This window comes from Lathyrus oleraceus, chromosome 1, assembly GCF_024323335.1.
Source record: "Lathyrus oleraceus cultivar Zhongwan6 chromosome 1, CAAS_Psat_ZW6_1.0, whole genome shotgun sequence".
Classification (NCBI taxonomy): domain Eukaryota; kingdom Viridiplantae; phylum Streptophyta; class Magnoliopsida; order Fabales; family Fabaceae; genus Lathyrus; species Lathyrus oleraceus.
Window position 1 is genome coordinate 431,194,632 of NC_066579.1, and position 26,521 is coordinate 431,221,152.

Below are 26,521 nucleotides of genomic sequence, written 5' to 3' on the forward strand. Positions count from 1 at the left end.
TATAATGCGATCTAGACACGTGTTCACCATAACACAACTTTAATCAAACTCTTTTCTCGCCCTCGTGTGATTGAAAACCTTTTCATAAACACTCGTCCTCCATCGAGAATAGACAAGCTAATGTTTAACCGTTAGAATGCGGCCTATTTAGTTCTTTCTAACGCGGATACAAACTATCGCTTAAGCCTCCACCGAGAATAGACAAGCTAATGTTTAACCGTTAGAATACGACCTAAACACTCGTCCTCTAAAAACAATCAACCAACACTTTTGGCAACCCCTAACTACGAATGCTCTGACTTCCTTATTGCACTATAAGGATACGTAGGCACGAGATTACGAGATCTTGGCTAGCACACTAATACAAAACCTTAATTTTCCACTTTCTAAGGTTCCCATTCATCTGTCTTTTCAATCCTTATATTCACTCGAAGAAAACAAATAACATTTAGCTAACATTCAAATCGCGAATTAGACTAAAAGGTTCTCGTTGAGTACAACAGACGTGAAGGATGCTAATACCTTCTCCTTGCGTAATCGACTCCCGAACCCGAATATGGTTGCGACGACCAATATTCTATTTTTAAAGATTTTATCGATATTTTCCTATTCCTTCATTGGGATAAATAAAATTCGGCGGCGACTCTGTTCGAACTATTTTTCCTCGACCATCGCGAGGGATCGTATTTTTCGAGATGCGACACTAACAAGTTTCCTTTTATCCTCAACTAAAATCGCGTCCACAATGTCTCGGGCATTAATCAAATGATCAAAGAAAGTAAGTAAGTTTGCTTTCATAGCCCTCTCCTCGAGGTAAACGAGTTGTGTGGGATGGAATAAAAACCAAAAGACTTCTCAAAATGGTCAGACGACAACACCTTCAGGCTCTATCTGTACAGACAACTATCCCTGAAGAAGGATCTAGAACGTTGCAGAATTTTGAATGAATTGTCAGAGAGAGTGGAATTATGGGGAAGTAGTTGAGTTTATAATACTTTCAGCTCTCAAGATAGACAAGGAAGACTTTAGTATTACTGCTCTGACGAAAGGAAACTAACCCTTGAGGACACTCATTTTATGTCGAGGTACGATTGACAAAGAAGAAATGAAACAAAAAAAATTTCGAGGCATAACCCATTTGCCTCTTATATTCATATTAATATTTAAACACTTTTATGAAACTCAATCCATTAGGTGGAGTTGAGAGGGGAAAATGTGTAACACTCCGGTTTTAAAGTTAATATTTTATTTAATTATTTGAGTGATTATGTGGGTTATTTGATTTATTAGTGTTTTGAGAGATTTAGGAATATTTTAGTAATTTATTAATTACTGAGAATATTGAGTTTGAGAGCGGAGAAATAAAATAAGATCTATTTAAATTATTAGAGATAATTAAATAAATTCGATTATTTAGTAATAATCGGAAAAAATAAAATTATTAGGAATAACTCATATTTTTGAGGATTTTTATTAAATATTTATTTAGTTAAATTTTTTATTTAAATAAAAATAAAGTGTTATATTTTATTTGGAAAATAGACTCTTTGGAATAAAAATATGGGCGTCATATTTTTTTTTGGGTGTGAAGGTGTAAGCCAAATTGAGATTTAGAATTACTTAGATTATTATATATTCTAAAAGGGCGAGACATACTAGGTTTTACAAAAAGTTTGAAGCAACTGATTTAGGAATTGGGATTGCACAAGTCTTTGGGATTCCATAGTAAGAAAAGGAAAAACTACAATTTCGAGATAGGGGGATTTTTTTTATTGATGGGTAATAATAGTCAGTTAGGATAGTGAGGGGTCATTATCCTCCGATCAACGCTAGTGTTATGCTCTAATTCCTTTATGTAATGTGTTTGGCCAAATAAGATTTGGGCAAAATCTTATTGATATTGATCGATAAATAACTCAATGTTTTGTTGTATTATTGTCGATGACCAATTGAGATTTGAATAAATCTCATATGGTCATCGTAAATGTTTTGTTATCTATGAGTATGTGTGTTGTTGTATTACATTGTTATAACAATATTAACTTGTGATGTATTATGAGAAGATTGTGTGAGTTAATGTGTTATAATAGAATTTTGTGGAGGTCTCTGAGTGACCATAATTGGAATATTGTTCCAAATTATATGCAATTTTTACCATATGATTTTTTCCAAATTTTTTTCAAAAAATCAAACCTAATTTTTCAAAAAAAAAAAGGATCTTTTTCATGAAAAAAAAATGTAGGCATAAAAGGGGGTTGATCATCTTTTTTGGTGATACCAGTTGCGTAAGAAAGCTAACGTAATAATCTTTCTTTCAAATTGGGGAAATTGGGTCTAAGAGCGCTACAACAGTAGCATTCAATTTCAGAGGCGTAGTCAATTTCAGTGTTGCGTTGGTCATCATGTTTTACGCGTAACTTGAGTTTCGTAAGTCTATTTGGGGTGCGGTCAGTTGAATTATAAAAAGGATTTAATGATCTTTCAAACTGGAGAATTTCATAATTTTATCATGAGTATATACTTTTTCGTGGTATTTTGAAGTCATGCATTATGTTTTAGGGTTTAATAAAAAAACATTAATGCTACGTCAATTGAGACATAAACTTAAATCCTATAATCAAATCAAATCAAAACTATAAAGTTTGTCGCAAGTTAGGTCAAATATACCATAAATGAATATATTCGAATAATTCATTGAAAAGTTCAGGTAAACAAGAGGTTAAAAATCAACTTTACAAGTAGGTTAGATCAAATAAATCCATAAATGAATGAAAGGTTAGCAAATCAACTTTACAAGTAGGTTAGATCAAATAAACCCACCAATGAATAGATTTGATTCGGGTCAACGGGTAAGCAAATCAACCCGCATAATGAACACTCCTAAAATTAAGGTATTTGTTATTAAATAACTTTCATAGCTTTAAATAAATCAGTTGCATTGCTTTTTGACTGAATTTTATTTATTTATCCATCTCAATTTTGAATTATATAAAAAAAAATATTTTACAAACTATAACTTAAGGGGATTTTTTAATACATCATATATGTTAATTAGGCACCATACGAAATTTCAAAAATATCCTAAATTTTTAGAGATGAATCTCCCGACACACCTCATACAACCCAACTCATTCGTTTCTGAGTCACACCCCATTTTAATGACTTAAATTATTTTTGAAAAGTCTCAGAAAATATATTTCCGAAACTCTTTCAAACATATATTTGTCTTAATGTTTATTTTTCCCCATATTCACCTATCAGATTCTGGCCGATACATCATCTTCATTGTCATATTTTGCTTGATCTAATAATCTGAAGATATTGTTTGCACTTAATGAGAAAATTGATTAGGCAAAATATGTTTTCATTTGTTTTTTTTACCATTATATTTGTAAGAATTTTATTTCATAATGCAAAGTTGAGCTATTAAACATTCTCTATTTTGTAATATAATATTTCCTATGGGGTTAACTAAATCATCGGCTTCTAAATCCCACACAATGCAGTATGAGTTGAATATATTGGATAGATTTCTAATTTTTCATGGAACCGACTTTGCTGTACATGTGCTTCCGGTACATAAACTCTGTGCATGTGCTCCCTTTATTTGCAAAACATTGAGGAGGTGAATTGAAACACATCGCTGATCTATGGCTGTACATGTGCTTGTGCTTCCAGTATATAAACCCTGTTCATCTGCTCCCTTTATTTCCAAAACATGAGGTGCTGAATTGAAACCCCTACATTGTAGGAAAAATATTGTATGGCATTGCAAAACATGCAAGATGTAACTGTAGATTCAGAAAATGTAATTTTAAAGACTTTTCAAAAATGTATTTCTGAAATAATTTAAGATAAGATCCGTCAAGAGATGAATCTCCAAATTCTCATAACCATTTTCAAATTTTTGCGTGGTGCCTTAGTATAGGGTGGATGAAGAAATACTCCAACTTAAAACCACCACAAGCAATTAGATATATAAAATTTGAGTTCAAAGACAACTAATTTTCTATATTGTACTGCGATCATAAATAACTGGACACCAAGAAAGTTGGCTTGATGGTAATAATATTAAACAGCCAGCCGTTCCAGAGTTCATCAAAATGCTAATCTCTAATTAAATGCCAACTTCACTTCCCCTGTGTTGGAAGTTTAGAGCCAAATCTCATTTCTAAACATAAAGCCAAATAAAATATCCATTACATTTATCAGATAATCACAAATTGTAAGTAACTGCTTCACAAAGGTTCCAAATGAAAATAAACTATCTGCCCATGTAAAAGACTCACATGCTGCAACCACCTAACAAACCTCATGTTACAACGGGGAGTGGTCACTAAGACATTCACAGCACTTTTTTCACTTGCTGAAATGTTTCAAATTTGTCAAAAGTCATAATAGTTACCATCAAATTCAAATTCAGAAAATTCACTCCCATCTGACAATTCATAATCATCCTCAGACAATAAATCTAAATCTATGTCCGAAATCCCATATGGATAGTCTTCTGGATAGTCTTCAGTTTCAAATGGATAGTCATCGGTGTCATCATTTGGGAGGAGTAAATACTTGATCTGTTCTTTACATCTCTTTGCCAAACTTCCTATAAAATTAATATTGAAACACTGACGAATGTCAAGAGATTCCAGTTGAGGACAACCATCAAGAATAGCAAGCAAACCATCATTACTCATCTTGTTTCCAATAAGCTGGAGATGGCATAACCCAGGCATGAACTTCGCAATAGCAAATGCATCGTCATCATACACAATATGCGGATGTAAGTACACTTCAATGTTGAATTTAAAGGTTTTCAATTGAGGGGAACTTCGGCCAATGACTTCCAAAGAATCATGAGTTAAGCCACCACTAATTGTTATATCAAGTTCCTCCAAGTGAGAAAGCTTTTCAGCTATTACACATAATCCTTCATGTGTTACACTATAGCAACATGCAAGACGAAGGCATCGTAGATGACTTGCACTGTAAAATACCAAGAAAACAATAAGAAATACTGTTACAGAGTGTAATTAGAATCACATGGGAACATTTTTTATACTACAATCTGAAGCACCAAAAACTAATTTGTATCACAAACACAGGTTAGTTTTAACTCTCAGCGAAAAACTACATCTCAAGCATAAAAATCATTGCTATATGAAAAACAATATATAGATACTATAGTTATAGTTTGCAAGCAGATATTGAGAATAAAATGTAGAAGAGAGTGGAACATACGAATCAGCAATGTGAGAAAGAAGATCATCAGTGCCAAAATACTCGATGTTGATATCAATTGCATGCCCGCGGCTGTAATCAATGGCGCGGTGGCATAAAATCTCTAATTGAGAGTTGGTTTTCATTAATTCAAAACTGGTTTCAAGTTCGTCCAAATTGGACATGTCAATGGTGCGATAGAGGAAAGGGTCCTTCGAGATATTGCGCCATGTGGTGCAAACATTGTGGGCGCGAACAAGAAGATCAACTGTGTCAAGCTTCACGAAAATGGACAATATCGCGTCTCGTGGAAGATCAAGCCAGTTTCGTTGTCCGGAATCGGTTAATGCGTTTGAATTCGATGAAGAAACAACCGAAGAAGATGATGGTGGTTGTAACGACTCCATTGAAGAATTAGGGTTTCAGATTGTGGTGGTGATGATCACATTTCACAAATTTCGCGAGAAAGAGATGGAACATAAATACAAATGGGCCTATTTATGAGGCCCACATTCAGCTTGTTCTTGCAAGTTGCAACAAGCATTCTACTAGCACCCCCCAGATTGCACGACCCACTCCTTCCAAACTATCTGAAAAGTCTAAGATATCCTTTTCATTTTTAAGTATTTTTTTTTCATTCACATATTTTGATTTAGTTGTTTTTCACAAAACTATCTCACCATTCAATATCAAGATTAATAAGTGAGTTTAATATTTTTACGCTTTCACTATATTTTGTAAATTTAGAGGCGGATGTAATATCCCACTTTTATTTAAAAATGAAAAGGAATTATATACAATTGGATTTTTTCTTCTTCACATTTTTGGTATAATATGTGGCAGGGTGAAAGATTTTCTACATTTTTTAAAAATATATGATCCAGAGACTTGTGATGAGTCCCGCCATTCAATTTCAATTTCTCTATGGTATGGGGTCTCTGCTCTCTCTCCTCGTTTCTTCAATCTAGTCGTCACTCTTCACTATTTTCTTACCAAAATCCAAATTTGTAGCCACCATGTAACATTCACTCTTGGTGGCGTGATGAGGTTTTTCCTTCACACAATCATTTTGCTCTTTTGACGTTTTTCCTCCATTCATCTTAGTTTCAGCCGCTCTTTTTCGTTGGTGTTTTCGTAATTCTGTTTTAGGTGGCACACGCCGATTGTTTTTCTTATTATCTTCCATCTGATATGTTCTTTTTGGAACATTATGCAACAATCTCTGATTAATATTTTTCGACAACATGCGTTGATCTCTGGTTCCGATTCATTGAGGGGCTTTTGTTAGTTTTTTAATAGGTGTCATTTTCGATTCACTGGCATTTGGTCTAGTGGTCGTTTCTGGTTGTTTCGACGTTTTTGGTGGTTTGTTATAGTAACAGGGGTTGGTTTTGTTTTCGGTGGTTCCGTTTTGAACTTGATGGTTGTTGTTCTCAAGCTACGATTCACTAGTGTTGGTGGTGAATTATTGACTTTGATCTCTGGTTCTTTCCAGATCTGATGAGATATGAAATTTTCAAGGTGTTTGGGTTTTGACACCGCACTGGTGTTTTGTGGTGGTTAAAGCCTCAACGCGGTTGTGATGTTCTTTCGTTGCCCGTTAGGATGTCTTTGAACTTGCTTGACGCGCTCTAGTTTAAGAAGGCTTGAAAGAGTTCTTAAACTTATTGTGGTTTATTTCACAAAGGTTGTTGGTACGTGTTTTTGTCTGTGTTGGCGGTCGGAAATATCACCATTCTTCATAAGATGGGTTTGATAAGTTAAACTCGTCTCTAGTTCGTTTAAAATGCTTGCGGCTTCTTACACACTTTTCTTTTCCAATTTGATTTTGGGTCCCGCATTGGGTTTGCTGGATTGTGTTTTTGTGTGTATTTATCTGCTTTGTATTAGGCTATTTACTAGGATTTTATCTAGTTTGTTTATTTACATACCACTTTTATTTTTCTTAGTTGTATTACCCATTTAGGGTTGATATGTGGGTGTTGGGTTAGGTTTATGTCTCATATATTGTACTTTTTTTTTCTTATTTATTATATTTTCTATGACTTTAAAAAAATGATACATAGACTTGTGGTATTTGAGAGGTTTAACCAATAATTTTTTTTGAAAAAAAATAGTGAAAATTAAAGAATATTTTGACCTAATTCCAATTTGGGGGTGGGAGGTACATGCTAGATGGTGGGAGATAGATTGATCTATTTCAATAATTAAGGGTAACTGATCATCGGTGAGAAAAATAGGTTTCTGGGGTGTTTTTCGCGCCTCTAACCGGTTACACATTGTGCATAACCGGTTACCACTGTATGAGTGGGAAATTGCAGAATTAAAAATGACGTAACTTAAGTTTCGTGACCCCATTTGAGACGCGGTTTGAAGCTTTGGAAAGCTAACACATATGACTACCTGATGATAATGTGAAAAGAGGTTAAGTTGCTTATGAGGTCCTGAATATAATTATTTACTCATGACATCGCAGAGTTGGTTGTTTTCTAATAGATTTTTCGACAGAGTTCTGTTTTGGCGAATGTTTTATACTGTTAGGTATTGATTAACACTATTTGACAATTTTAGATATTTAGTTATGAGTTGTTGATTATTTTGCATTATTTTTTAATAATTAATGTTGAGTTTCATGGTGAGTGGGCATGATAGGATGAGTTATTAAGATGCATTGTGTATAGTTCAGTTTAGCGAGTTGTTTCTGTATGCGGCTGATGTTTGACCGCTGTTTTGGTGTACTTGATGAATTCAATTTATTAAGGTGAATTATTATGTTGATGAAATACTAATTGAATTAAATTGCATGAATATAAGTGGAGAATTATGATTATGTTTATGAGTTGTGATGTTGTGAATATAATTATGTGTTGAGAATGTAATTATAATTGTTTGTGTTAAGGCGGGTGGTTCAGAAGTGGAGACTATTGTGGATATTATATTTCATGTTTTTTATTGTTTGAAGTGGAACCATAAGTGTTGTTGTTGTTGAATTATTTTGCACGTCATGCACTATTTTGTGTCAGTGTGTTGAAAGAGGTGAATCACGGGTTTAGGAGTGGGGAACAGTGACCGTCAGGGATTCAGAAGTGGGGATACGGTTCAAATGAGAAACCATTGTTGAGTGGATGAGATCAGTAATAAATCTCTAATGTCCAAATTGGTACTATATGCATCGAGTCGAGTTATGAGTCACATTTCATACATAAAGGTTATGTAAGTTGAATTGATGTGTTGTTGTGTAAACTAAATGTGTGTCATTGATTGTGTAATTTAAGATATCCTTGCATTCTTTTACACCGTTAATATATTTGAGCATATTCTCACCTTTTTTTTGTATTTGAGTAAGTTTTTTTTGTGATTTGAAATAGGACTATGAAGCTATCTTCATCTTTCTTTATTATTTTATCATTGTTTAGTTGGAACTATTATTGTGATCTGTAACATCGGGGGACGAGTCGTTAAATTGCCGAGTTAATGTTTAAATTTTGTTAATTTCATTTAGTAATTCATTTGAAGAGATAATAAAAGTTATGTTAATTATGTTGAATCCCGTTATAAGTTTTGAAATTAATTGGAAAGTATGCATGTTATGTTTGAGTAGCATCCTAAAATGTTGATTTTATTCTTTAATTAAGAGTAGAGTTTTTAGGGTGTACCTGTAAACAATATTGTGGATCCATGTGTGTGCAGGTATGAATTTTAACAACTTGGCTAAGTTTTATTGACGACAACTCTAATGGCTGTTGAAGCCAATGATAATAACTTTCAGACTCCTTGATGATGAAAACCAGACTTGAAGACATGTCAAGCCTCATCCAATAGGAAACTCAAGATTTCATTGAAGTGCTTATATGATTGATGTATATGGAAAAGAATCTTGAAAGCCTCAGAGTTGTGAAAGAGAGGAAGTGTGAAAAGTCATCAGTTCGTGTTTGTTTGAGTGACCAAAGTTTTGTAAAAGTAAGGAAATAACTCTCGAGTAATAAGTAAACTCTCTCACACACACGCGCACACACACACATGAAAGTCTTTTAAAACCCTTTTTTATCTCTTAAAAACATTTTTAAGACCAAGACAGGTGATTAAGAAACTGTCAACTTTCTTTAAAACGTGTTTATGAACTACCCAATCAATTGGGACCTTAAACCAATCGACTGGTAACATTTTTTAATTGCCCAAACGATTGGGACATTAAATCAATCGATTGGAGAAGGCCTAAACGATTAACCAAACAATTAGAAGAACATCTTAATGACTTGTAACGAATATATATCCAAGCTTTCCATATTTGGCAAAGGAAATCGATTAAAATTGATCATCCAATCTATTAGGGAAAAAATCCAATCGATTAGAACTTTAATTTCGCATAAAAAGCATAAATACCTCTAATTTTCATGGCTTTAAATAAAGCTCTTGCATTGCTTTTTGACTCAATTTAGTCTTTTACTCGCAAAATGAAGCGCTTGCATTACTTCTTGCACTTACAAGTTGCAACTTAAAACCACCCTCAATCAAGCAATTAGATATATTTGTCCTAGTTGGAAATATAGAGTTGCAAGAGAGCTAATTTCTATGTAGTATAATAATGAGATCATAAATAGATGAGCACCAAGGAAAGTTTGTCTTGATGTTAATATGAAACAACTAGCCCTTGAACGCAACATCATTTCAGTTCATCAAATTGCTAATTTTTCTAATTTCACTTTGCCCATGTAAAAGGCTCTCATCCTGTAACCACGTAACAAATAAGCAATGGAGATAGGTGACTAACACTTCACAACACTTTTTTTATGGCTGAAATGTTTCAAATTTGTCAAAAGTCATAATAATTATCATCAGAATCAAATTAAAAAAATTCACTCATTCATAATCATCGTCAGACATATCTTTGTCTGATCTACCAATGGATCCAACTTCAAATCGATAGTCATCAGTGACATCATATGGAAGCCGTAAATACTAGATCTGTTCTTTACATCTTCTCCCCAAACTTCCAAACAATTTAACATTGAAACACTGACGTATGTCAAGAGATTCAAGGTGAGAACATCCATTAAGAATAGCAAGCAAACCATCATTAGTCATCTTGTTTCCAAAAAGCTGGAGATGGCGTAACTCGGGCATGAATTGCGCAATATCAAATGCCTCATGATCCTGTTTGATGCGTGGATATCTGTTCAATTTAATGTTGAATTTAAAGGTTTTCAATCAAGGGTAGCATTGACCAATGGGTTTCAAAGATTCATGAGATAGGTTACTAATTGATATATCAAGTTCTTCCAAGTGAGGAAGCTTTCTAGCAACTTCACGCAATCCTATATATGTTAACTATAACATTATACTAGACAAAGGCGTCATAGAGGACTTGCATTGTAAAGTGCCAAGAAAACAAGAGGAAATAATGTTAGAGTGTTATACAGAGGTGTGTTAGTGCTTGAGACAAAGGATTGTATTATTGAATTGAATAATAATACTAAATTACAAAGTGTCTATTTATTTACACCTAAGTGACTTGAATACTAAGAAATATAATAAACTAAGTAACAAACACTAAACCCTAATTAACTTTAGGCTTGGGCCACACAACTCAACTTAGATTATATCTAATATCTCAATATACCCTCCTATAATCCAAGTTGTCGAAACACACTAATCATTGTCGATCTAAACTATTCCTAATTTCTTTCTCAATGTTAAGAACATGTCGATCTTCAATCCTTTGGTGAAAATATCGGCCAATTCTGTTTCACTTTAGCAATGCCTTACTTCAAGTTCACCTCGATTTAGCTTCTCCCTTAAGAAGTGAAATTTATCTTCTATGTGGTTACTTATTCCATGAAAAACTGGATTTTTCGCAATATTTATGACTTACTTGTTGTCGATCTATAGTATCAGAGGTTTCTTCACTTCGACCACGATCTCTTCAAGCACAGATCTGACCCAAATTGCTTAACATGCAACATAGGATCCTGTTATATATTCAGCCTCACACGATGATAATGCCACCACAGGTTGCTTTCTCGAGCACCATGATATTGGGGCACCAAACACTTGAAAGAAATATCCAGTAGTGCTTCTTCAGTCTTCCTTATCTCTACATCAATCAACATCTAAATGACAAGTAACCATAGCTTCTTTGCTTTCAGAGTCTCGTCGAAATAAAATTCCATAGTTTGTCGATCCTTTTAAGTATCATAGGATTCTTCTTGCATCCTTCATGTGTGATACCCTTGGTTCACTCATACATCTGCTCACTAATCTGATCGATAAATATGTATCAGGTTAACTGTTGGATACATATCTCATATATCCAACAATTTGTTTGAACGAAGTTGCATCGACTTTGTCTTCCTCTTCATGCTTCTCCAACTTCAAATTTGATTCGATATGTGAAGATGCATGAGTCAAATCATCCATCCTGAATCTCTTAAGTATATCCTTGACATACTTTCTTTGGTGTAGCACCATACCTTGCTTTGAAATTTGAAATTCCATGTCTAGGAAGTATGATAACTTTCTCAGATCTGACATTTCAAATTTCTTCTTCATCAGCTCTTTGAACTTTGACAAGTTCTTCATATTATTTCTAGTTACTAGTAAGTAATTTATATATAAGTAGATGATTGTTATATCTTGTGCCAAAACCTGGACATAGACACCATACTCATATTTGCATTTGACAAATCCCAATTCGACCAAGTATGAGTCGATCTTCTTGTTCCATGCCTTAGGTGCCTGCTCGAAACCATAAAGCACTTTGTGTAACTTGTATACTTTAGTTGTTTCCTTTTTAATCACGAGCCCAAGAGGTTGTGTGACATACACTTTTTCATCTAAAGGTCCATTCTAAAATACCGATTTCACATCTAAGTGAAAAGTCGACCAACTTTGCTTACATACCAAGGCTACCACTAGTAGAATATTTTCCAATCTTGCTACAGGTGCAAATACTTCAGAGTAGTCGAGTCCTGCTCGCTGAATAAATCCTAGAGCTACCAATCACACCTTATGTCTTTTTATCGACCCATCAACATTATACTTCAACTTTAACACCCACCTCACTTCAATAGATTTTGTATGTGCTGGAAATTTGACCAACTCCCATGTGTTGTTTATTTGGATTGCTTGTAACTCTTCGACCATAGAAGACTTCCAATTCATATTCTTTAAAGCCTCTCTATAGTTGATTGGTTCAACACCTGCAAGTAAAGCAAAATGAACTAGTTCTCCATCTGTTGTTACTTCATCATCACCAACCACTTCATAGTCTTGAAGTCTTGTTGGACGAGCTCTAGTTCTTTGAAGTCTATGACTTGTGCTAACCATAACCTCTCCGACTTGGAATGTGTCGGGTATGTCTGAAACAACTTCGACTTCAACTGGAATATCGATAATATCTTTGACTTCGACATTATTACTTACTTTGTTGAAATCATAACTCATTAATGGCTTGTCAATTGCATTACTAGAATTCCAATCCCAAACAGAATTTTCTTCAATCACAATGTCTCGAATAATAATAATCTTCTGATTAATTTGATTAAATAACATGTATGATCCAATCTTATTATATCCTACCAGAATCATAGGTTCACTCTTGTTATCAAGCTTCCTTCTTCTTGCATCAGCAACATGCTTGTAACACATAGAGCCAAACACCTTCAGATGACTCACTGATGGTCATTTTCCAGCCCATACTTCTTCAGGAACCTTGTTCTTCAGCTTCTTGGTAGGGCATCTGTTGATTATATAAACAGTAGTCGAAACAACTTCACCCCATAAGGATTTTGGCAAAATTTTATGCTTCAACATGCATCTCGTCATGTCTAATATGGTCATGTTTCTTATTTCTGCTATTCCATTATGTTGAGGAGTATAAGGAGCAGTTACCTCATGATCAACGCCATGTTTTGCACATAATGCTTCAAATATCTTGGATGTGTATTCACCACATTCATCTGTTCGCAGAACCTTGATCTTCTTTTCACTCTGGTTTTAAACAAGCATCTCGAATCTCTTTAAGATTTCGAGTAGTTCGTCCTTTCTCTTGATCACATAGATCCATAACTTTCGACTAAACTCATCGACAAACGAAACAAAATACTTATTTCCACCAATGGTATGCTCCTTAAAAGGACCGCATGCGTCTGAATGTACAACTTCGAGTATGCAGGATGATCTCATTGGCATAGTCGAAACGAAAGACTTCCTGGACTACTTTCCGACTAGACAAACTTCATAGAGTTTAGCGGGTATCGCAAGACTTGGTATACCAGTTACCATATCTTGAGTGATCAATTGATTGAGCAACCTAAATTTCAGATGGCCAAACCTCAGATGCCACAACCAACTACTTTTATGGTCGATAACTGTTTTCATACATTGTACCTTAGTCGAAATGATCATGGTCTTAAATGTTCTATTCTTCGACATAGGGGATTTCAAGACCAAGTTATTTTGGATGTAGAAAAGTTATAAGGCTCCATCTTTCATAACCATTGAGAACCCTCTTTTCGACAAGTTGTCAAACACTTAGCAGATTTCACTTCATTCTAGGGACATAAAGTACATCTTTGATCAAGGATTTCACTCCATTACTCCTTTAAATAACTTTGTTACCAATACCTTCAATTTGCAACGAGCTATTATCAACAAGCTTGACCTTTCTCTTCTTCAACTCGTCGAAATCTACTAACCATACTTTTCGACCAGTCATGTCATTTGAGCAGCCTGAGTCGAGGAACCAGATCTTGGATTTGACATGACCATCTATGTTGAATTAGGAGACTAAGAGACATTTGAATAAATCGTGTGTTTTGAAAAGCACTACGGAGACTTTATTATATATAGAGAGATTATAACTAATTACATGATATAGTCGATGTGAGACTATTCGATATACAAATATTCTTAATATTATATTTACAAATATCAACACTCCCCCTCAAGCTTGAGCATATAAGTCAAATGCGCCAAGCTTGTTACATATACAATTAGTTCTAGGGATTCGCAGAGATTTTATAAACATGTCTGCCAATTGATCATTAGAGTTGACAAAGTTTGTGACGATGTCACCTGATTCGATTTTCTCTCTGACAAAGTGACAGTCTATCTCAATATGTTTGGTCCTCTCATGGAAGACCGGATTTGAAGCAATGTGCAATACGGCTTGATTATCACAAATAAGTGTCATTGGTCTTGCTTCTTCAATTTGAAGTTCCTTGAGCAACTGTTTTAACCAAATAAGTTCACATGTTGCCATTGCCATGGCCCTATACTCTGCCTCGGCGCTTGATCTTGCAACTACGTTTTGTTTCTTACTTTTCCAGGATATAAGGTTTCCTCCAACAAGTACACAATACCCAGAGGTGGATCGTCTATCAATGGGTGACCCTGCCCAATCAACATCGAAGTATCCAACTACCTGAGTATGTCCTTTATTTTCATACACTAGACCTTTTCCTGGAGCACGTTTGATGTATCTCAGAATCCGGATAACAACATCCATGTGTTCTTGACAATGGGAGTTTAAGAACTGACTTACCATACTAATTAAAAAAGAAATATCTGGACGAGTGATTGTGAGATAATTCAACTTTCCAACCAATCTTCTATACCTTCCTGAGTCAGATAGAGGCTCCCCCTGATTGGGTAGTAGTTTGACACCTGGATCCATAGGAGTATCAGCTGGTTTAGCATTCAACAAACTCGTTTCTTCCAAAATATCCATAGCATATTTCCGTTGAGAAATCACCAAACCATCTATAGATTGGGCTACCTCAATACCCAAGAAGTAACGAAGTTTACCAAGATCTTTTGTCTGAAATTGATTTGAGAGATGTTGCTTTAACTGGAGTATACCCTCCTGATCACTACCAGTTATGACAATATCATATACATATACAATAATATAAATACACCCTTAGGCTGAGTGATGATAAAAAATAGAATGGTCATCTTCACTACGGACCATACCAAACTGTTGTACCATAGTACTGAATCCGCCGAACCAAACTCTCAGAGATTGCTTAAGACCATAAAGAGACCTGTATAACCTACACACTGAGCAACAAATCCAGGTGGTTGTTCCATATATACTTCCTCTTCAAGATCACCATGTAAAAAAGAATTTTTGATGTCAAGTTGGTGAAGAGGCCAATGTCGAATGGCTGTAATGGCTAGAAGAAGTCTAACAGATGCCATCTTAGCTACAGGCGAGAAGGTATCACTATAATCCAATCCAAAAATCTAAGTGTATCCTTTGGCTACCAAGTGAGCTTTAAATCGATCAATCTTACCATCTGGACAAATCTTCACTGTATAAATCCAACGACAACCTACTAAAGATTTCCCATGGGGTAGAGGAACCAGTTCCCAGGTACCACTGCTTTGAAGAGCACACATTTCATCAATCATTGCTTGCCTCTACTCAGGGTGAGACAATGCTTCACATGGAGTTTTAGGAATAGAAACAGAAGACAAAGAAGACAAACAAGTATACTGCAAAGGGGAAAGACGATGATAACATAAATCAATATAATGTGGAGAAGGATTTTGTGTTTCACGTATACCTTTTCGAAGGGCAATCAGAAGATCAGACTCGGGTTGCAGGATCAGATCCGGTGATGGCGGAGGCATCGGAGGAGAGTCTGCAATGACCTCAGGGACAGGTATGACCTCAGGGACAGGGACGACAGACGTTGGATGACGATGCTGATATATTTGAAGTGGTCGAGAAGTGGGTGGGTCAGGAGCCTTAGACTGATGGGGGATAGGCGAGACATTAATAACTTCCGAAAAAGGTGTGGGAGTACTTTCTTGAATGGATTCTGGAGTTACGTAACTGGACTCGAAATATGTAACCGACTCGAAGAAGGTAACATCGGCTGATACTAGGTATCATTGTAGAGTATATGAATAACAACGATAACCTTTTTGGGATCGATGATAACCAAGAAAGACACACTTTAGTGATCGAGGTGAGAGTTTATCAAGACCAGGAGAGAGATTATGTACAAAACATGTGGACCCGAAGACTCAGGGAGGAATTTGGTGAAGTGGGGAATTGGGAAAAAGGATTGAATGAGGGATTTTATTGTTAAGGACATATGAGGGCATGCAATTTATAAGATAACATGCCGTTAGCACAGCATCCCCCCAAAACCGAAGTGGAACATTACCATGGAGAAGTAGGGTCCGAGTGGTTTCTACAAGATGTCGATTTTTACATTCGGCTACCCCGTTTTGTTGAGGTGTGTGAGGGCTGTCATACCCCAATTTTGTCCGGCCATATTTAAATTTTCGTAAATCTGATTTCATTTTTAATTTGCATCATACGCACAGCATGACATGCATTTTGTCATGAATAAAACCTAAAATATCATTCAAAATAAATTTATTGAAGATACAGACAAATTGATTAAATCATTTCTCAAGAACATGTAAAATCAGCGGGTAAAAAGTTGCAAAATTAAAATTACAGACACCAGTATTATTAATCTACAGTTCATGTAGTTTAACCTGGTGTGCTCGTTGTATTTTTCAGCTGCTGTTTCAGCTGCGTTTTGACCCGCCTGAGCCTTTTAATCGGTGAAAATTTATTTCAGAATTTGAAGAAACGATGTATTTTTTCAATAAGTATATTTTGCACTGATCATTCTCATGCATCCGATTTAATTTTTTGAGCAAATTTTTGCCCGAATTTTATTCATTTTTAGTCGTTTTAATTTTGTTCTTTCGTCAAAATAGTCAGATTGAATAATAAAATTTTCCATGTTATTATTTTAATTTTATCAAGGTTATTTAAAAAGTTGTGAATTTTATTTGATTCAATTGATTAAAATTGTTTTAAATCGATTAAGTCATCTAAAAAATGCATTATATACATTTTGATTTATTTAAATAATGTGTGTTTCTTGGTGTGCTTCTTTGATTCAATCTGAATCGTTGATTCAAATTATTCAAGGGTCCAAGTTCACAATCCATGTACATTTTATTATTCAATCAGAATTTAGAAATAAATTGAATAATAATTAAAAAAAATAAAAATAAAAGAAAACTCTCTTCTTCCAACTGTAACAAAAAATAATATTAAAAGAAAAGAAAAGTAATAAAAGCTTCTCTTGAGATCTCTCTCACGGACCACACATTTTCTTTCTTTGATCTCACCAAAAATGAACATGAAGATGTAAAAATTTGAAGAAGTTTATTATTCATGATGAACACCTTCATCCTCCATTTTTAAACACAACATTTCATAAAACTCCACCATATCACAAGAACACATGAACCTATAACAAACGCATTTCCGTCTCCGGCTAATGAAACAACCTCCACCATTACCACTCCGTCGTACCACCGATCTTCAGCCGTGAATCCAAACCACGTCTACTACACCATAACAAACCCACCGACGAAACTCTCACAAACCTCACGCCGGCACTCCAAAACGCAAAGCCGTCACACCTTACAAAACCCCAACACACGCCTCACCGTGTCCACCACCATAAAACTACCCAACCACCCTCAACCGCCGCGATCTAAAGCCGGCGAGCCTTAAATCTCCTTTCACCGTTGTACTTCTTGTTCCGCCGACAACTCGAAACCACCTCCGATTCCGACCCACTGCTCATCCCTCTCTATTTACGGTTATTACTACAACAACATTCACGAACACACTGTCCACAAGACTCGGTCCGATTTCTACAGCCACGAAATCATGCATTGTCATGTCGGCGATGTTGATGGCGAGGTTTCGATCGTGCGCACAGCTTGTTGTTCTGCTGTTATTGTGATTTTGATGCAAGGTCCTTTTTGAAACGGTTCTGGCTCATTGGATTTGGTCTTTTGGAACGTCTTGGTGACTTTGATTCGAAGAACCACCGCGTACTAATTCAAACTCGCACAACAACTTTGACGGAGCAGCCATAAAACCTTGATAGAGACTACCCATTAGCAGGTTCAACACGACGACACGACGGTAACTATTCGAAACAAACTATTTCATTGTTGTAGTCTAACCATGGGCTCGAGTATGTTATGATCTGTGTATTAAATCGCAAATTGCAAAAGCATGTTGAATGTGTTTGTTTGTTTAGTTAATTTTGGTTACAAGTAATTCAAAATTGTTGTTAATCGTTTAAGAAATTCAGGTTCTGTTAATAATTTGCGATTTGGTGTGTGTATAGTTCGTTTATGAAATTCCGTTTGGTTTGGTTAAGCTATGTTGGTACCGGGATTTGGTTTGTGTTGATGATGCACCGTTGAAACGCACGGTGGTGGATGTCCTCCTAACGTTCCTGTAACTTCTTCTTTGGTTGTTTATTGTTTCCATATACAATACATCTCTTACTTTCGATGTCGCCCTTTTGATTAATGGTTTTGCTTTTGTTTATCTTTGAATTGTGGCAATATTATTCATCAGTTGTTTGTTGTAATGTGTAGTTAGTTCAAAGATGGAAATAATGTGCATATAGATTACAAAGAGGCGATTGAAATTTAAGTAGCTTGCTGTATTGGAAATGATTAATCAATTTAGAACTTCCTCATAGTGTAATGACACACCGTAAACATACCCCTGTCGGTACCTTGGTTTGTTTGGCCATTATTGAAGAATGTTAGACTTACATTTCTACTTTAGTGGAATGTTTAATTTTGGTAGACTTGAGAGATATTTATATTTCTCTACTAGTACCTTTAATGTGCTATCTATTTGTCTTATTTTTCAGTAATCAAATCTACCTATGTTAATGGTTGGAAAAAATGCATTTGTGGGTTTATTATTTGTATCCTTTTCTATACTGTACATGCCTTACATACTAATATGCACACCTTGTCCAAATTATTTATTTATTTTTTTCTTTTCTTTCTTTGTAAACAATTCATAAATATTATAATTGGATTTTCATTACATTTTAAATTGGAGTTCAACAAGTGGATTCGACCTACATGTCGTTATGCCACTAAGGTTTGTATAAATTAATTATACATTTTCACCGCGTTACGATCTCGCGTATGACACAAATCATATTGTCATTTCGCTTTAACCGGTTTTGAGCATATTGTAGCCAATTCAATTTGTTTGTTTTTAAGTTGACATTTTTACTTATTTCTATCTCTTTAATTAAATTAGTCAATTAATTAAATTTTGATTAATTAGTTGATTTTGATTAATTAACTTTAATTAACTTGATTATTTAAATTCAATTAAATAATTTTGATAATTAATCTTAATTAATGAATTTAACCAAATTTTAATAAATTAATTTTGTTAACTAGAAATTGATTGATTCCTTTCTCTATCACAATTTTGCATCATTTCTAAACCAAGACCAATTCAATTTCATCATCAATCCAAAACAATTTCAAAAACAAAATCACACAATTTTTGATTTAACATCAAGCCCATTTTCAAACATCTTTGTAAGTCGATTAGTTTAGGCATCACCATCAACCTCATAGAGCTTACTCTTGGGCTTTCTTACAATGATACCTATTCGATTATTAATTAATGGATTAGATAATTGATTCACTAAAATACAATTTATTCAAAATACAAATTTAAAACCTCGATCCAACATCAAGTATTTTCATTCAAATTAATTCAAAATACCCAAATCACAATTGAATACCATTTCATTTGGAAATGAAAAGGGGGACGGTTTTGAGTTTTCAATTCCTCTCCTCGATTATTTGAATACGAGTTCTCTTACTCGGTTAGTCAAATAGTCGTCACTTTTAATCCACTTAAGCATAAACAAATCGAATCATTTTATAATAAGAAACGAAAAGGGAGATGACTTTGAGTCTTCAATTTTTCTCCTCGATTATTTGAATACAAGTTCTCTTATTTGGTTAGTCAAATAATTGTCGTTCCTCTACAAACTTCCATACAACTTAATCAAACCACTTTCATAACAAATTATGCGAAAAGGGAGATGGTTTTGAGTTTTCAATTCCTCTTCTCAAATGCTTGGATATGAGTTGTCTTACTCAGCCATTCAAGTACTTGTCGTCTATTCTAAGATACATTAACTATACAACTTTATTTTCATAAATATTTAGATGAAACAGAAATTGGTCTAGAGTCTTCTATTCCCTTTCCCGATTATTAGGATACGAGTTGTCTTACTCGACTATTCGAGTAATCGTCATCCATTTAAAATACCTTAATTATGATCCAATCCTTTTCATAATTACTCAGATGAAAAAGAAAACGGTTTAGAGTCTTCTACTCCCTTTCTCGATTATTAGGATACGAGTTGTCTTACTCGATTATCTGAGTATTCGTCATTCTTTCAAAACACCTTAATTACTATCAAATCCTTTTTATAATTAAGGATGAAAAAGAAAGTGGTCTAGAGTCTTCTATTCCCTTTCCCGACTATTGGGATATGAGTTGTCTTACTCGACTATCCGAGTAATCGTCATCCAACCAAGATTGAAACCAATTAAAACATCCAACATATTAGTCTAACTTGTCACCCTCGTGTGTTCAAAACTCTTTTCATAAAAAACATTGTTTAATCCTTTCTAATACGCACAACAAACTAGCGCTTAAGCCTCCGCCGAGAGTAGACAAGTCAACGTTTAGCCTTTAGAATGCGACCTAAACATATGTTCACTAAAAGACACCAACCAACCATAGTTCCCTGAACTACGAATGCTCTGATTTCCTTATTATACCATAAGGATACGTAGGCAGGAGATTGTTGTATCTTCGCGAGCACACTAATAAAAAACCTCCCCTTTTCCCTTTCTGAGGTTCCCATCCATTTCTATTTTTAATAATTTTATAACCCAAAGATAACAAAAAACATAAATTAACACTCGAAACACAAATTAGAACTAAAAGGTTCCCGTTGAGTACAACGGACGTAAGGGGTGCTAATACCTTCCCCTTACGTAATCCATTCCCGAACTCGAATATGGTTGCGATGACCATTATTCTATTTCCTAAAGGTTTTACCGATATTTTTCCTATTCCTTCATTGGGATAAATAAAGTTAGGTGGCGACTCTGTTCGAACATAATTTTTTCTGCGACCATCGCGAGTAATCGTATTTTTCGAGATGCGACAAGGGCAAGATATTTGATGGAGAATACCATTGCGTGACATGAAATTCTGAAATTGTTGGGATAAATATTCACGGGCATTGTCACTTCTTAAGGTACGGATAGACATACCGAATTGAGTTCTTATTTCTTGATAGAATTTTTCAAAAATAGAAAATAATTCAGACCTATTCTTCATTAAGAATAACCACGTGCAACGTGAAAAATCATCAATAAAGGTGACAAAATACCTAGACTCAAGAGTATAGACAGTACGCGAGGGACCTCAAACATCGGTGTGAACTAAAGCAAAAGGGGATGAAGCTCGTTTATTGACTCGATTGGGAAACTGACCACGAGTGTGTTTCTCTAGCTGACACAACTCACAATGTAAATTAGATACCTTCGATAAATTTGGCACCAACTTATGTAGTTTGGAAATACTGGGATGACCTAACTAAGCATGGATAGTGAGTTGAGAATTTTTGGCTGAGCATGTTTAAGATGACACTGAGAGGTAATAAAGGCCTTGAGACTCACATCCGACACCAATCGTCCGTCCCAAACTCCGATCCTGCAGGGTAACATTATTATTAGTGAAGGTGACACTATAATCAAGAGAACAAGTTAAACGACTGACTGAAAGTAAATTAAATGGAAAATTAGGTACATAGAGGACAGAAGTAACCGAGAGAGAAGGTAAAATTCAAACAGTACCAATCCCTTCGGATCGGGTTTGAGAACCATTGGCAGAAGTTATAGTAGGTAAGAAACCAGATGTAGAAAGGGAAGAGAAAATATTTTTATTACCGGTAACATGATCAGACGCACCAGAATCAAGGACCCAAGATCCAAGAGAAGATGATTGAGAGAGACAAGCAGATGAATTACTAGTGTGTGCTACCGAAGCAGTAGAATCTAAGTTCTGATAATTCCGATACCACCTGAGGAAATCATCATAGTTTGGAGTAAAGTTATGAGGAGTAGTCATGAGTATCGGATCTGAAACAATTTCCCTATGGAGAGTGGAGCGATGAAAAAATTGTCGGGATCGGTCGTCGGACATGCTGTCACGTGCGGAGGTTTCTGCCGATGAAAAGTGGTGAACAGATGGATCGGAAGAGGCGCTTCTGCTGGTAGGTTACCGGAGAATTTTGAAAAGTGAGAAGAAAACCGGAGTGATGACACGGTTTGTAAAAAAATTCTCACCGGAAGACTGTGGGCCAACCGGGTAAAGCACGACGAAGAAAGAATTGCCTCTTAGCAGACTCTAGATACCATGTTGAATTAGGAGACTAAGAGACATTTGAATAAACCGTGTGTTTTGAAAAACACTACGGAGACTTTATTATATATAGAGAGATTATAACTAATTACATGATATAGTCGATGTGGGATTATTCGATATACAAATATTATTAATATTATATTTACAAATATCAACAATATGTAATTGCAGCCATAACAACCATATCATCTGAATCATCTAAATCTTGATGTGCAAAGTTCGCTCCTTCTTCCTTGCCTTTTGCCGATCCCTTGTCTTTCTTGTACCAACAATGCTTGACCAAGTGAGCCCAATTTTCATAGTTATAACATTGCACACCTTTTTTCTCTTCTTTGTCTTTCTGATAGGAATTTCCTTCTCCTCTTTTTAAGGATTCGAAAGCTCTATTATCGACCTTATTCTTGTGAGGATTCGACCAAGACTTCTTGCCCCGAATCTTGTCAATTTTGCCTTTGAACTTGTTGGAACCACCATTTTTCTTCCATGACTGAACTTGTAGTGCTTGTATCGAGTCTTGAACTCATTTCATTTCGACAATCCTAATCTCATACGTGTCGCACCTCAAAAATGATGAATGCGATCCCTCGCGATAGGACGCGGAAAAAATGTTGTTCGAAACAGAGTCGCCACCGAACTTTATTTATTCCAACGAAGGAATAGGAAAATATCGAGAAAACTTTTATAGATAAGAATAATGGTCGTCGCAACCATATTCGGGTTCGGGAGTCGATTACGCAAGGGGAAGGTATTAGCACCCCTCACGTCCGTTGTACTCAACGGGAACCTCTTAATCTGATTTTGCTATTTGACTGTTAATTGACTGTTATTCGCTTGCTTCGAGTGATTAGAATTGATGATAGATATGGATGAAGACCTCAGGAAGGGGAAATGAGAGGTTTTTTATTAGTGTGCTCGCGAAGATACAGCAATCTCCTGCCTACGTATCCTTATGGTGCAATAAGGAAATCAGAGCATTCGTAGTTCGGGCTACTACGAATATTTGTTGTGTTTTGTTTTGATGAACGACTGTGTAGGTCGGCGTTCTAACGGCTAAACGCTGACGTTGTCTACTCTCGGTGGAGGCTCTAGCACTGGTTTGTTGGGCGCATTAGAAAGGATTGACAGTGTTCTTTTGGAATAGAGTTTTGTTCACGCAGGGGTGACAGGTTGAATTGATGTGTTTGGGTGTTTTGGTTTCGATCGCTCGGGGGCGAGAAGTTAGATTTGATTGGTTTGAGATGTTTTTTGGAGAACGACGAAAGATTGAGCAATGTGGTGTTCACCAATCGTCCAATTCTTTCGAGGAATAATAAGGCGTCCGCCTTTTAGTCCCTTTTCATTCGAATTATTTTGAAAGTTTGTTTGTGGATGTTGAATATGCACGGTAGTGAGGCGTACGCCCCCTACTTGCTTATTCAAAGTTTATTTAGCGTGTTTTAGTCGGAAGTCGATAATTTGTGCAATATGGCGTACGCCAATTATTCAAATAATCGAGAGATGGCGAGGCGTACGTCTCTCATCTTTTATCATCCGAGGTTTAAATTGTAAAAGATATGTTTAGATGTTGCATTGATTTGTGAAATTTTGATGAATTTTGGTAGGCTTGGATTTATTCGATTGTGTTTTAATTTGATGACGAAGATTCGAGCAATGTGGCGTACGCCAATTATTCGAATAATCGAAAGATAATGAGGCGTACGCCCCCTATCCTTTTTTCATCTGAAATATGGAATTACAAGGATTTGGAATTTATAAAAATGATTTGAAATTGTGTGATTTAGATTTAATCGGGTGACAAGAACTCGCGCAATATGACGTACGCCAATTATTCGAGTAATTTAGGTTTAGTGTATTATTTCATCTACTCGATTAATCAATAATCAAGTAGGTTTCATTGTAAGAAAGCCCAAGAGTAAGCTATGTGAGGTTGGTGGCGATGCGAAGAGCAATCGACTTACAAGAGTGTTTAAAAATAGGCTCGATATTTGGATCGAGAATTGTGACTTGTGCTTTTTGACATTGGTTTGAAAGTGGTTTTGAATCAAATGAGCTTGGTTTGGAAATAAATTGAAAGTGATTATGAATTGATAAGATTGAAATGAATTTTATTTTGTAAGAGGTTGACATCATGATAAAATAATCCGGTCAATATTTAATTAATGAAGTATTTGATTGGAATTGAAACAAACTACCTAATTGACCGAAAAATTCCAAATCAAAATTATATGTTAACTAAAATTCCCAAGGTAATCGATCATCACAACCAAGTGACTTAAACAAAATCTGAATTAGTCAATCACTAAAACAAGTTTGATTTAAGAGTGACTAAAACCAAGTAGGTACCATGTGCTTAAAATATTAAAAGTCCCGTGTACTTGCAAGTCGAACAAAAATTATAATGGAATTGCCATCACTTAGAAACCACCCAAGGTTATACATAACATATTATTAACACAATGCCATATGCTTAGAACAACATTAACACAATGCCATATGCTTAGAACAGATTTATTAATGATCATGTATTTGAGAGAATGATTATAACGTTGTGAATCATCACTTATATCAGGTTATGCTAAGATGATTAATAGCAATGAACTCCATCATAATATGTATATATATGAGGAAAAAGAGAACAACCCCTACACCAAGCCCAAACGAAAACATGATTGGTGGCTAACAACATATCATAAGAACAGCTACACATAAAATTCAACAGGAAGTGCAGCGTAAATTCAAAACGGGAAACAAACGCAGTATCCATCATACATCTGTTACATAGTTAATCAAAAAAATGCTAAGCAAAGTGAAAGAATAAACAACAACAAACAGAAGGAAACCCAATGAGAAATTGAAATCGACTCGCCCACACGCGATCCAGCATGCGTAAATTAAAACGAACTGGTAACAAAACTAACACTGTAAATCAAAATGCAATAAAACTTATTTTGAGTCGTTACCCCTATCAATCAAATTTCGGTAATCTAGTGAGCTTGTTGGAAATGCTTGAAATGGAAGTGCAGCTTACAAACAAATGAACATTTAACCAATGCAACCGATTTGAAATCAAAATCCAGATGGTAGCTATCACCAACAGTACAATATCAAGCCAATAGTAATGCAGACCGTTACCGTAATGCTGAACCAATGTTGAAGCCCTGGATAGAAGTTGAGTTGATGAAAGGGTTGATCGAAGTTACTCGCTTGGTGCCGTTTGAATGCTAGGTCAAGGTCCGGACCTGGGAACCAAAAACCATGAATCTAACCTCACTGAGTCGAATTTTGGATCGATAAAGAATGGCCTCTCTGCTTTAGTGAATCAATCGTGAGTGGCCTCCATACTTGAGCAAGAATGAGTGACGGTTGTGTGCGTTTGACGGCGGAGTAAAAGAGTTGCAGTAGCGGATGGAGCGAGGGTTTTGGGATGGTGACGAGGTTTTCACCGGTGACGGCGGCGACAGTAGCGGATGATGTGGACGATTTTTGAGGTGTTGGTGGTGTGATTAACGGTGGGTGTTTGATGGTGGAGAGGTTGAGTTCGAAGTTGTTGGTGGAAGGTGATTCGAAGGATGACGCTAAACAGGGACGAAGGTGCGGAGGATTTGAGCGGTGAGAGCGGTGGTCGAAGGTTTTGACGGCGATTTTGACGGTGGATGAAGGGTTAACGGCGGAGGCGATGGTTTTTGAGGTGGTGAGGGTTTGGAAGGCGGATACGGTGAGGGTTTCGTGAGGGTTGTGCGTGGTTCGTTGGAGATGAAGAATCTCCTTTTCCTTCTCTCCTTTTTTTACTTTTTCGATTTTTCAGAGAGAGAAGAGAGATTCGGGGGATTTGGTGAGATAGTGAGGTGTGTGAGCCCAGAGTATGCGTGTGAGGGAGGTGATAAATGAGGGGAGTTTTAGAGAGTGAGCTGTGAGGTGTCCGTTAGAGATTTTAGATTTCCTTTTTTTTTTTTTTTTTTTGTC

General features: G+C 35.6%; 1 protein-coding gene and 1 long non-coding RNA gene across 2 annotated transcripts; one reads left to right on the forward strand and one right to left on the reverse strand.

The window, feature by feature from the left end:
- Positions 1–4,117: 4,117 nt before the first annotated feature.
- LOC127079895 (putative F-box/LRR-repeat protein 23) lies at positions 4,118–5,710 on the reverse strand. Its single transcript, XM_051020251.1, has 2 exons — positions 5,239–5,710; positions 4,118–4,983 (listed from the first exon to the last, which is right to left on the reverse strand). The coding sequence occupies exons 1-2, from the start codon at positions 5,622–5,624 to the stop codon at positions 4,386–4,388; spliced, it is 984 nt and encodes a 327-aa protein (XP_050876208.1). The 5' UTR covers positions 5,625–5,710; the 3' UTR covers positions 4,118–4,385.
- Positions 5,711–17,304: 11,594 nt separating this feature from the next.
- LOC127079901 (uncharacterized) lies at positions 17,305–19,068 on the forward strand. The gene is made up of 2 exons (XR_007787994.1): positions 17,305–18,196; positions 18,661–19,068. It is a non-coding gene; the product is annotated as an uncharacterized LOC127079901 (long non-coding RNA).
- The last annotated feature ends 7,453 nt before the right edge of the window (positions 19,069–26,521 follow it).

What these genes read in the sequence shown, in the direction of transcription:
- LOC127079895 (XM_051020251.1), bottom strand. Translation starts at nt 5,624, where the DNA reads ATGGAGTCGTTACAACCACCATCATCTTCTTCGGTTGTTTCTTCATCG. An exon ending in CTTTCTCACATTGCTGATTC is followed by an intron (nt 4,984 to 5,238) that starts GTATGTTCCACT and finishes GGTATTTTACAG; the next exon opens with TGCAAGTCATCTACGATGCC.